Source organism: Chenopodium album, chromosome 25 (assembly GCF_948465745.1).
Source record: "Chenopodium album chromosome 25, dcCheAlbu1.1, whole genome shotgun sequence".
Classification (NCBI taxonomy): Eukaryota; Viridiplantae; Streptophyta; class Magnoliopsida; order Caryophyllales; family Amaranthaceae; genus Chenopodium; species Chenopodium album.
In genome coordinates, this window is record NC_137858.1 from 4,710,503 (window position 1) to 4,721,646 (window position 11,144).

At 33.0% G+C, this 11,144-nt stretch overlaps 2 protein-coding genes across 2 annotated transcripts; both read left to right on the forward strand.

The window, feature by feature from the left end:
* The first annotated feature begins 3,244 nt into the window (after positions 1–3,244).
* LOC145615136 (large ribosomal subunit protein bL21c-like) lies at positions 3,245–6,563 on the forward strand. The gene is made up of 5 exons (XM_081670210.1): positions 3,245–3,728; positions 4,063–4,143; positions 5,867–5,968; positions 6,060–6,134; positions 6,220–6,563. The coding sequence occupies exons 1-5, from the start codon at positions 3,330–3,332 to the stop codon at positions 6,334–6,336; spliced, it is 774 nt and encodes a 257-aa protein (XP_081526336.1). The 5' UTR covers positions 3,245–3,329; the 3' UTR covers positions 6,337–6,563.
* An 804-nt stretch (positions 6,564–7,367) lies between these two features.
* On the forward strand, positions 7,368–8,726 carry LOC145613050 (putative F-box/kelch-repeat protein At3g17280). The gene is made up of 2 exons (XM_081668113.1): positions 7,368–8,547; positions 8,638–8,726. Exons 1-2 carry the CDS (start codon positions 7,368–7,370, stop codon positions 8,724–8,726), a joined length of 1,269 nt encoding a protein of 422 aa, XP_081524239.1.
* The last annotated feature ends 2,418 nt before the right edge of the window (positions 8,727–11,144 follow it).

Below are 11,144 nucleotides of genomic sequence, written 5' to 3' on the forward strand. Positions count from 1 at the left end.
GGTTTTGAGTCTTTTGACCCAAAAATAAAATAAAATAAAATAATACTGGTGTGTTTTAACAAAAAAAATTTATAACATGGTTTTCAGCAAAATTTTTATTTTATTTTATAATGGGTGTGCTAAAGACATAGAAAAAATTTAAAACAGGTGTGCTAAAGAATTAGAAAAAAATTTTAAAACAGGTGTGCTGAAGATTCATGTATGGAATTTTTGTAAGTGTCGTTAGGCCTTATGATTAATGAAATCTTTTTCTTCGTGTCAAAAAGAAGAAATAGAAAAATGAATTGATAGTTTTTTATTTTATTTTTGAAATAAAACTATAGCACTTGAAGGAAGGAAGTTGTTTTGGGTCTCGCATTTTATGAAGGCTTGTGTGCCATCTAGGACTGGGCCGGGTGGGCCTTGTTGTAGCTATCCTAGCTACACTACAGTACTGCCACTTAACCATAATGGGATCTTTCTACTCACATTTGTACAGTGTGAGGTTCATCACATACGCCGCTTTTGAGTTGAATTTCACAAAGAAATAATCAAGGTTATATGGGAAAAGAATTTGGAGTTGAAATGGGGTAAATTGTTTTGAGCAGGGAACTTTGTGGTGATTCCTTCCAACAGTTTTAGTTAGAGGGTAATGTTAGAGCCAATAAGGAGATTCTTTACGAGAATTAATCTCGATTTTAGAAACTCCTTATTTATAATGTGGCGATGGCCATGACCACCACCGCCATTGCTATCGCCATCATCAAAACCATCACTATGTCAAATAATCTTGAATTACCACTTCATCAGAGTTAACCCAACTGGTAGTCTTTGTTGGGTTATTGGACATAAAAGATATAGGTAAAGCATTTGTTATTGCATTAGGTATGACGTTATTGGGCATTTTTGACACCCAACATTTTTGATATGTAACTATTTTGTAACCGAAGTTAGGGCTCTTGATTGTCAAAAAAAAAAAAAAAAAAAAAGTTGAGGCTCTTGCTGGCGAAAATAAGTTGGTTATATGTCATCGTTATGGGTTTCTATAAGCCGTATTTTATTGCCACCAGTCATTGAAGACAACGTCGTTTCTTATACAATTGGCAGGGCTCCACGATGAAAATGGGGAATACTTAATTGGAATTGTGACTTGTTACAACGAGACCTCCACATGCAAACCAAATTATATGGGATTCAAGGCACTTTGAGTCTTGCCATTTTCTTCACTCAAATGATCTCATTTGGTATTTGACCTAGAGCACATACAATCATTTGCAGTGTGCAATAAAGTAATGTTTTAATTTATGACTATTAGTAGCATCTTAATTGTTTTATTGCTTACTGTTCATATAATATTTCTGGTTTATAACGTTTAATTGTACATGAAGTATGTAAACTTCAACATTGGCCTATAGGCCTTAAATAATAATCCCTCAATTTTTTTTTTTAATATTGCTTACCATGAGATTTTGCACTACTTATATGTAAATTATGACTTTTACAAAAAAAAATATATATAAATATATAAAATATGATAATGTAATATATATAGTTGGATTTGTCACAATGTCTACTTGTATAATATATTTTATTTTATTTTATTTTTTACAACTAATCACTTAAAAATCATATTTTAAAGAGTATGTTAAATTTTATCTGTTTTTTTTTTAACTATTTATTCAGCTGTTTTTTTTTTTTTTTATTATTATTATTATTTATCTTTTAATTATGTGTACATATATGCTTCATGTTCAATTTTACAGTCATGAAAATCCGGAGAGAGTATGTTAAAGAGTCATAAAAAATTGAAATCGGAGTATAATTTGCTAAAAGTAATTTATATTTTGTAAGATTATTGATGAAAAAAGTAGACCTCGATAGCAGAGTTTTTAGTCGGACTAGTGAAAGAGTCAAAGAGTAACATTTTAGTGGTAGATTTTTTTTTTTTTTTTTTTTTTTTAATTTTATACTAAATTTAAAAAAAAAAAATTTACTAAATTAGTCTCGTGCGATGTACGATTGTAATAAATGAAATTTCCTAACTTTGTTTATAATTTCATACCACAATTAAATAAAAAATTTCCCAAAATAAATAATAGGTGAAATAATTTTATTTTATTTTTTAAAAAAGGGTTTGAACAAATGAAATTTCCTAATTTTGTTCATAATTTCATGCCACAATTAAAATTAAAAAAAAAAAAAACCCAAAACAAAATTAAATAATTTTTTAAAAAATAGAGCTCATAAAAAAAATTGAATGATAAAAGGCCGGGTCCTACTAAACCTAGGAGGCTAGGAATAGATGCATGAAGACTAAACAATTTAATTTTTTTTTTTTTTTTTTTTTTTGAAAATTGACACTAATAATGATATAGTTGACCAGAATTTTTTTTTAAAAAAATAAATAAAATATCATAAAATAATGACATCATATAGAGTTTTGAAGGGAAAATTATTAATGACAACCCAACATGTGTACAATTTTAGGATAGGATGATGTCAGTGGTTTCTATTTAAGCCTTAGTTATATATATATATATATATATATATATATATATATATATATATATATATATATATATATATATATATATATATATAAATACTCATAATGGTAGTTATTCTCCAAAGTACTTTGTACTATATAATACGAAGTAACACTAAAAACACTCTTGAAAAAAACACGCGTAGCTAGATAAGTGTAATTAGTTTTGTGGCGATTTTCTAAATTTAAACTATTTACAAGAGTGTTTAATGTTTATAAGTAGCCCTAAGGGCTATGAATAACATTTTCCATGTTTTGAAGAGTAGTTTTTTACAAATATTATTAAATAAATCCACAAAATGAACAAAAAAAAAAAGGGTTAGTTCTTCGGTTTTTTAAGCTGTACCCATACTTTTTCAAAGTTATAAGTTGTGCCTTCCACCTTACGATATTTTATCAACATTACCCTTTGACAACCATATCCATTAACGAAAGTTAAGTTATTTTTATCAACAAATCAACAATGGTGTCATGGCATTATTTATTTGACACATGTCCCGATTTAATTAGTTTAACACTTTAAAAAATTTAAAAAAAAATTAAAAAAAAAAGTTGTTAAAGTTAGGTGAGGTTATTGTTAATAAAATTAGTGAGCTTGACGGCAAGACATTTGAAAAAACATGGACACAGGAGGCATAAAATTAGAAGAACCAAAAAAAAAGAAAAAAAAAAAAAATGCACGAAGGGCTATAATTGTCATTTGAGACCAAACTGGATAGGATAGAGTGATAAACCCCCGATTCCAGAATAAAGGAAGACGAAGGGATAGAAGTTCTCTCTCACAGAGTATAGAGTTGAACTAACAATGGCGTCTGCATTCTCTGCAACTTTGGCATTTTCATGTGCAACACTAAAACCCAATCAAAACCCACTTTCTATGAATGTTCCTCTTTCTAAACCCTTTTCAAGCTTCGTTTCACCCCTTTCTCTTTCTCCTCAAAGACTCTCACTTTTCACTGTTGCAGCCAAAAGACGCAGATTGCCTGAAATCCCAGATGAATTGAAGGAAGAATATGAAAAAATGAGGGATGAATTTGAAGAATTTCAAAGACCCCCTAATCAAAAACCTCAACTTTCTGATATTTTGCCTGAAGATTTTCAACCTCCTAAGCCTGGTTCTCGTGAATACGAAGCAATTCTTGCGAAATATTTGCCCAAAAGACAACCTCCTCCTCCTCGTGAAGAGATTTTTGCTGTTGTTGTGGTGGGTTTTCTTTTAATTTTTTATTTCTGGGATTTTGATTGTGTTTTTTTTAATCATTCTATATGATGCCCTGGTGATTAATTCGATATTAAGTATTTGTTCATTGGTTTTGTTAAATATGATTGTTTTTTGGTGCAAATTAATCGGGTTTTTTTGGGTTTTTTTTTTTTTTTTTTTTTTTTTTATAAAATTAGAGTAAAAGATTGGTAAATTGTCACTGATTTGATATGCAAATTCTTTGGATTTTTAATTTTTGAGGGGAAATGAGCAAAATTATCAGATTACTGTCATTTCTGTGATTAATTTTGATGTGTTATGTTTTGTTCTTATTTAGGTTGGTTCTAGGCAATACATTGTCATTCCTGGACGATGGATTTACACCCAGAGACTCAAAGGTGCTAATGTCAATGATAAGGTGAGGTTTTGAGAACGCCTTTCCAGATTATTCTTATTACTAATATTATTTAATGGAATGTTTACTCTAGGACATCCATTACTTGTTACAAATCTACAGTGCAATTGTTGGTGGCTTGAATTGATGTGTTCTTCTAGGCTGTTGTGTAAAATAATGTGGCTTACTAAAAGAACCAGAAATAAATGTGACTGTTTTGATGAAATATCTGAGTATGCAAAGTAAAATAGTGAAAACTCTTGGATCCATGTGTACAAGTTTGATGGATAAAGCATAGTGGTTCGTTATAAATCTTATAATAATGTTTAGTTTTGCAATTGTCCCTTAATTATGCTAGGTTTGTGATTGTTGAGAATAAGTAGGCTGTTTGTATCTCTGAGGCTGTTGGGTGCAGGTTCTTGTACTGTGTCTGAGGTATAAAAGGATCTAAAAAATGATTTTCTACAAACACGGAGTCGAGCTAGTATAGTGTTCTATTGTTCTGTATAAATCTGTAGTGTTTCGTAGAATTCTGTATGTACTAGCAAGGTCAGCTACTCAGCTATATCTTCGTTTTCAAGGCCAAAGAGAAAACAAAAAAAAGGAGACCAAACAAAGCTGTTCCCGTTGCCTTTCTGTCTGTTTCTTGCTTGGATATGAACAAGAGCTCATCCAAATGTTTATAGTATTTAATAGCATTAGAAGTGTGAAGGCATGGATGTGGTTGTCTAATTGTATATAACATTGTTCGTAGCTCCCGTGAGCTGTTCATTGTGTTCCCTGCTTGCTTTCTTAACTACTGTCCGTCTGTCCCTATGAGAATTTGCTTTGCCTCATGACTTCCTTATCAGTGCTTTATGTATTATACAGGGCATTGGCTCAGAAATCTTGTAAAACCCCAAACCCATGAAAAAGTATTATTCGAAATTTGCAAATTACAGAGCCAATGTCCTGTAAATTTGATGAGCCGACATGGAATATAGATGATCAACACAAAATCATTTTCTGTAATAAGAGAAATGCAGTGCAAGCACAAATCGGTTGAATCAAACAATTTGTTAAAACTTCTATCATTTGTTTTTATGACAGTGTGTTGAGGGTGTTACTTCTTAATTGTTACTTTGTTTCAGTCTTTTATGTCGGAGTAGTACGATTTTATGAGCGTATCACTTATCAGTTATTATCTGTTTCAGCCTCTTAAAATATGTGGAGTGAGTTCAAATCTTCTGTCCCATTATATGTACTACTTAAATCTATCTTCTCTCATACAAATCACCATTTTCCTATGAAAATAGGAATCACTACACAAAATTGAACCAAATTTGTATCTTCTGTGAGCTCTGTCCCACTTAATTCTGACTTTTTCCTTTGCCCTTTTCTGCATCATGCTTGTTGGTACATGAACGAGAGTTCTTCCAATGTTCTATAGTACCTAATAGCATTAAAAGTGTGAGGGTACGGATGTGACAGTAATGGATAGTTTCTTTCTTTTGTGCATTTCAAGTGAAATCATAGCATATAGCTAGTGTTATATTGTTTGTTTGATTGTATAACGTTGTTCTAAGCTCCCTTGGGTTACTTATTGTGTTTCCCGCTTGGTTTGTAAGTAGTGCCTCTGTCAAAATCTGTTTTGTCTCGTATCTCTTTACTAGTGCTCTGAGAATTCACCTCTGGTAACCTCCCAGTCTCCAATTTAAACAACTATCAACTTTCGTATATGTTAACTGAAGAGGCTACTATATTGCAGATTGTTCTGAACAAAGTTTTGCTTGTGGGAACTAAATCTAGCACCTACATAGGAATGCCCATCGTCACAAATGCTGCAGTACATGCTGTTGTAGAAGAACAGGTAGCCTAAGTCTTCTTTTATCTGCTTCCACCATTTAATCACCGATAAAATCATGAAACCATCAACATTACTGGTGCTGTTGTTCCTGCAGTTGCTTGATGACAAAGTTATTGTCTTCAAATATAAGAAGAAGAAGAACTACAGACGAAATATTGGTCATAGACAGGTATCAAAGTTACTTCCTATTTGACTAAAACATCAGTTATCAGCATTTTCCTGTAATTATTTTACATTTTGGCTTCTGTATGCAGCCCATCACTCGTATTAAGATAACAGGAATCACTGGTTATGAAGATTACCCAGCTTCTACTCTAGAAGCAGAAGCAGAGGCAGAGACAGAGGCAAAGGCAGAGGCTGTTTCAAGCTAAGTAACAAATCTGCTGCATATTGCCTTTTTTTTTGTTTTTTATTCCACCAGTAGGTTTTTGATTCTTGCAGTGTCATCTTTTTGCCAAAGTTTAGGCTGTTTGTAAGGTTTAATTTGATAGGATCGATATTGGAAGAACTATCGTTGGCCAGAGTTTACTGTATATTTCTCCAACTGAAGGAGCATGATGTAAATTAATGCATCCAAATGAAAGTTTTAAATTTTGCAGTGAAGGCTTCAATACTGTAGAGCTGATCATGTAAGCCCGAAGCAATTTGTTTGATTTAGACTCGGTTTGGAACCCAGCTGATTGACTGGGCATTTATTTGTTGGTGTGTTGAGGTCTGAACTTTGAATATACATTTCCTATAAGTTTTGATTACTTAGGTGCTGAGCCCGAGTTTACTGGGTACGATGAGCTTCCCCGTTCTAATTCCCACTAGAACAGTAGGAGTACTCTTAATGATACTCGTGAAATAAAAGTTACGATGCTTTAGAAAAACACAGAAAACTTCACTATTGTGCAAATTAATTAACAGAAACTATGTGCTACCTCTTGTTTTATGGATTCCTTTTGGAACATTATACAAAAGCTGTTTGCAAATTCATGGATTCTTGTTGGATCACAGTACAGAAGTTCATCACACAAAACAATATGCTCTCTCTCTCTATTTATTTATTTATTTATTATTAGGAAATCATGTTGTGAATATATATTTATTTACTGTGATAATTTTCACATTATGTATTATTTTGTAAAGATATCTTTTATGTTAAAACATGAATGATATACTTTCTATTTTGTAAAGATATTATTTATGTTAAGATATGATTTCGTGAATAATATCTTTATACAATTGGTATATTTATTATCGTTAGGAATTTCTAAGGTGCTGGAATTGTTTCTTAATAATTTAACCAAGTTCAATTCTTTTCCTAAAAAAAAAAGTAACCAAGCTCTAAGGCTACCTGTATAAATACCTCGTATGTTCAATATAAGTGGTGTAGGATAAAAAAAGTTATTGATCAAATATGAATAGAATGTACAAAAAGTATTATGTGAGACGGAGTCATAAATTAAAACAAGAGCGGTCCCAATTTGAAGAGATCCCGATACCAATAATTTGGGATATTTTGTTAAAACTTCCTACAAGAACATGCTTGGTTTGTAAGCTTGTATGCAAAGATTGGTATAACATCATCAGTGATACTGAATTTGCTAATTTACGGCGTTCTCATGGCTGCTATATCTCTCTATTGCTTTGCGATTATTCCTATAAAAGCGAGAATGCTATTACGCTGGTTGACATAGAAAAAACCTCAACAAGTATTGCCGACGAGATGGGTAATCTTAATACTAATAATATCGATTCAGTTATGGAGCTGAAACCCGAATTAGTGAGGAAACTTGCTATAGTTAATGAATGTAATGGTGTTATCTTATTTGTTGATAATTATGAATCTAATTGGTGTTCTTATATCATATGCAACTTGTTAACCGGACAATATGCATTCCTCAACAAAACCAGTACACAAGGTTGTTATGGTGTATGGATGGTAGGGATTGGGTGCTGCCCTGTGTCACGCGAATTGAAACTGGTTAGAATTATATTCCACAGAGAAAAGCGAAGTAGAAGGGTTGGGCAAGTTAAAACACTCGGTACTAATGAATGGAGGAATCTTGATAAAAGAACACCACTTCCACGTAGTTTTTGTAGTAATGGGTATTGTTCAAGACCAGTTTACTTGAACGACTCGATTCATACGTATTCCGATAAGGATAAATGTATATGGTCATTTCATTTTGGAACTGAGAAATTTTCGGCTATTTCATTACCTGATAGTATGAGGGAAGAGAAACGGGTGGTTTTGTGTGTTTTAGATTCTTGCCTCTGTTTGAATGCAATGGACATATGGGGTGCAATGGCTATGGAGGAAGTTAATATTTGTCCTCACAACATATGGGTTATGAAGGATTATGGGGTGAAAGATTCTTGGGTTAAACAATTCATAGTGTATCATACAGATAAATTTTATTCTATGCCTTTATGGTATATTGATAAGGAGAAAGTGTTGGTTTCTTGTGGTTATAAAGGTATTAGGGTATATGATGTTGGTTCTAAAACTAGTGAAAAGGTACATGTTGTTGGATTTTCTCATGTTGAAGCAACTATAATCAATCCGATGTTTACCAAGTTACAATGGTCAGATGGTACAGCTTCTTCATATTTTCTTTGTTCCAATTTTATCATCTTAATTTATTTATGCTATAACTTGTTAATATTTTTTTTTATTTTAACAGTGGAAGAGGAAGAGGAATTGACTGAAGTTGAAATTGAAAGAGCAGTCAGAAAAAGAGGAAGGGGAAGAAGAAGAGGAATGACTTGTTAAGGAGTACGCTAAGTATGCTAGGCGCGTGTTTCCTGTGGGTGTTGCTGCTGTCAGAACCGTGAGCTCCCCAAGCTTACTCTAAGGTTTGGATTAAAGCTGATGCCATCAATGTTATAAAGGCAGCAAACTTAGCTTGAAGGAAAAAAAAAAAAGCTTCATTTATTTAGAGTTTGTTTTATTTACCTTACTATTTTAAATAATATGTACTGTATTTTTTTGATAAATAAAATTATAATATAATATTTTAGAATTGTTTAAAAGATCTTAGACAAATTAAAGTATTTGATAAAATAATGAAATATTACGCTTACTTTTTATTTTTGTAAGGAAAGGTAGCAATTTATATTTTCTTTATTTTAAGGAAAGGTAGCATGAGCATTTCGCTAGAACAAGAACATCATCTAAAATTAAAGACAAACTACTGTAGTCCGATCTGTGATCCCGCAAAGCCTGGACAACGGAGAGGCAATCACTCTCAATAACAACATCCTGCAACCCCATCTGGCGAGCAACAGTCAAGCCCCATTTCACAACCTTTGCCTCGTTGGGATTGCATTGTGGCGCGCCCTCCATACAAAAACCTTTACCCTATGGAGCACTTGCATATGCCAAATTCTTTTCCAAATATCCCTACCTGTCTGTAGCAACTCCAACCTCTTCCCTCTTCCAGTCATCATCGAATATAGCACGATAAGCTGATTCGACTGAATAATCTATTAATCTCCATGCTTTTCTAAATCCCAACAGACAGTATCTTGCGGCAGCCTACTACTTATAGGGATGCTAGTAATTCTTTCCACCTCAAAAGGCAGGAATAATTGTGACAGCAACTCAACATTCCAGCAATGATTTCCCACATCAATCAGCTCACTAACCTTCTGTTGAAGTTCATCAATTGAACTTCTGCTTGAGGAATTTTCCAGAGAAAATAGAGAGGAAAGAAACTTGAGAAAGAAGATAGAAATTTTATTACAGCTGAATGAATGAAAATTACAGCATAAGGAAAGCATTTATACTAGAGTTAGTTACAAGTTCTAACAAACTCTAACAACTTTTCTAACAAACTAAAGAGCTGAGCTGTAAGCTAATTTCTGATATGCTGAGTTACCTGATGGTATGAGGGAAGAGACACGGTTGGTTTTGTGTGTTTTAGATTCTTGCCTCTGTTTGAATGCAATGGACATATGGGGTGCAATGGCAATGGAGGAAGTTAATATTTGTCCTCACAACATATGGGTTATGAAGGATTATGGGGTGAAAGATTCTTGGGTTAAACAATTCATAGTGTATCATACAGATCAATTTTATTCTATGCCTTTATGGTATATTGATAAGGAGAAAGTGTTGGTTTCTTGTGGTTATAAAAGTATTAGGGTATATGATGTTGGTTCTAAAACTAGTGAAAAGGTACATGTTCTTGGATTTTCTCATGTTGAAGCAACTATATTAAATCCGGTGTTTACCAAGTTAAAATGGTCAGATGGTACAGCTTCTTCATATTTTCTTTGTTCCAATTTTATCATCTTTATTTATTTATGCTATAACTTGTTAATATATTTTTTTTTATTTTAACAGTGGAAGAGGAAGAGGAATTGATTGAAGTTGAAATTAAAAGAGCAGTCAGAAAAAGAGGAAGAGGAAGAAGAAGAGGAATCAGGGGTTGAAGATATATGATGAATTGTAGTCAAGTTTTTTAGTTGAGGATATCGTTTGCAGTTGTTATAACTTATAACTGTTTTTTTTTTTTTTGAAGCAAAGGAAAGGGAACCTTCATTAAGTGGTGGACAAATTGTCCATAAGTACATACGGTGTTACATCACTAGGACAATGATTATTCCATACTTGCTCATCACCGAAAGGCACCAATTTTGCCAAATGGTGCGCTACAAAGTTCCCACTCCTCTTTACATGAGATCAAATAACGGAAGAGAAAAACGAACAGACATCAAAGACATCTTCTAGGATAGAATCTAAATCCGAGAGAAAAAAGGAGGCTTTAGAGAGACGAGAATGATACTCAAGCAATCCGACTCAAGAATGATGTTTTTATAGCCATATTTGCGTGCAAGACGAGCAGCAAAGAGGATAGCTTTACCTTCCGCAATCTTAGGGGTCATCTGCATTTTGTTCTCCTGGTACCCGCAAAAAGAACCTCACCCTTGTGGTTTCGAGCAACTGTCCCAGCCCCAACCCAGCCTTCAACACAAAGGGAAGCATCGCAATTGATCTTGACAGTGCCTTCAGGGGGAGCAGACCAACTTATAACTGTTTCATTTTACTTGAATGACTCGTCTCATAGATACTCAGACTCCCTTGATGATAATGATTGTATATGGTTATTTCATTTTGAAACCGAGAATTTTGGCCTATTTCATTGCCTAATGGTATAAAGAAAGAGAAACAGGAATGCAGGCTTGT

What these genes read in the sequence shown, in the direction of transcription:
- LOC145615136 (XM_081670210.1), top strand. Translation starts at nt 3,330, where the DNA reads ATGGCGTCTGCATTCTCTGCAACTTTGGCATTTTCATGTGCAACACTA. An exon ending in AGATTTTTGCTGTTGTTGTG is followed by an intron (nt 3,729 to 4,062) that starts GTGGGTTTTCTT and finishes GTTCTTATTTAG; the next exon opens with GTTGGTTCTAGGCAATACAT. An exon ending in GTGCTAATGTCAATGATAAG is followed by an intron (nt 4,144 to 5,866) that starts GTGAGGTTTTGA and finishes ACTATATTGCAG; the next exon opens with ATTGTTCTGAACAAAGTTTT.
- LOC145613050 (XM_081668113.1), top strand. Translation starts at nt 7,368, where the DNA reads ATGAATAGAATGTACAAAAAGTATTATGTGAGACGGAGTCATAAATTA. An exon ending in CAAGTTACAATGGTCAGATG is followed by an intron (nt 8,548 to 8,637) that starts GTACAGCTTCTT and finishes TTATTTTAACAG; the next exon opens with TGGAAGAGGAAGAGGAATTG.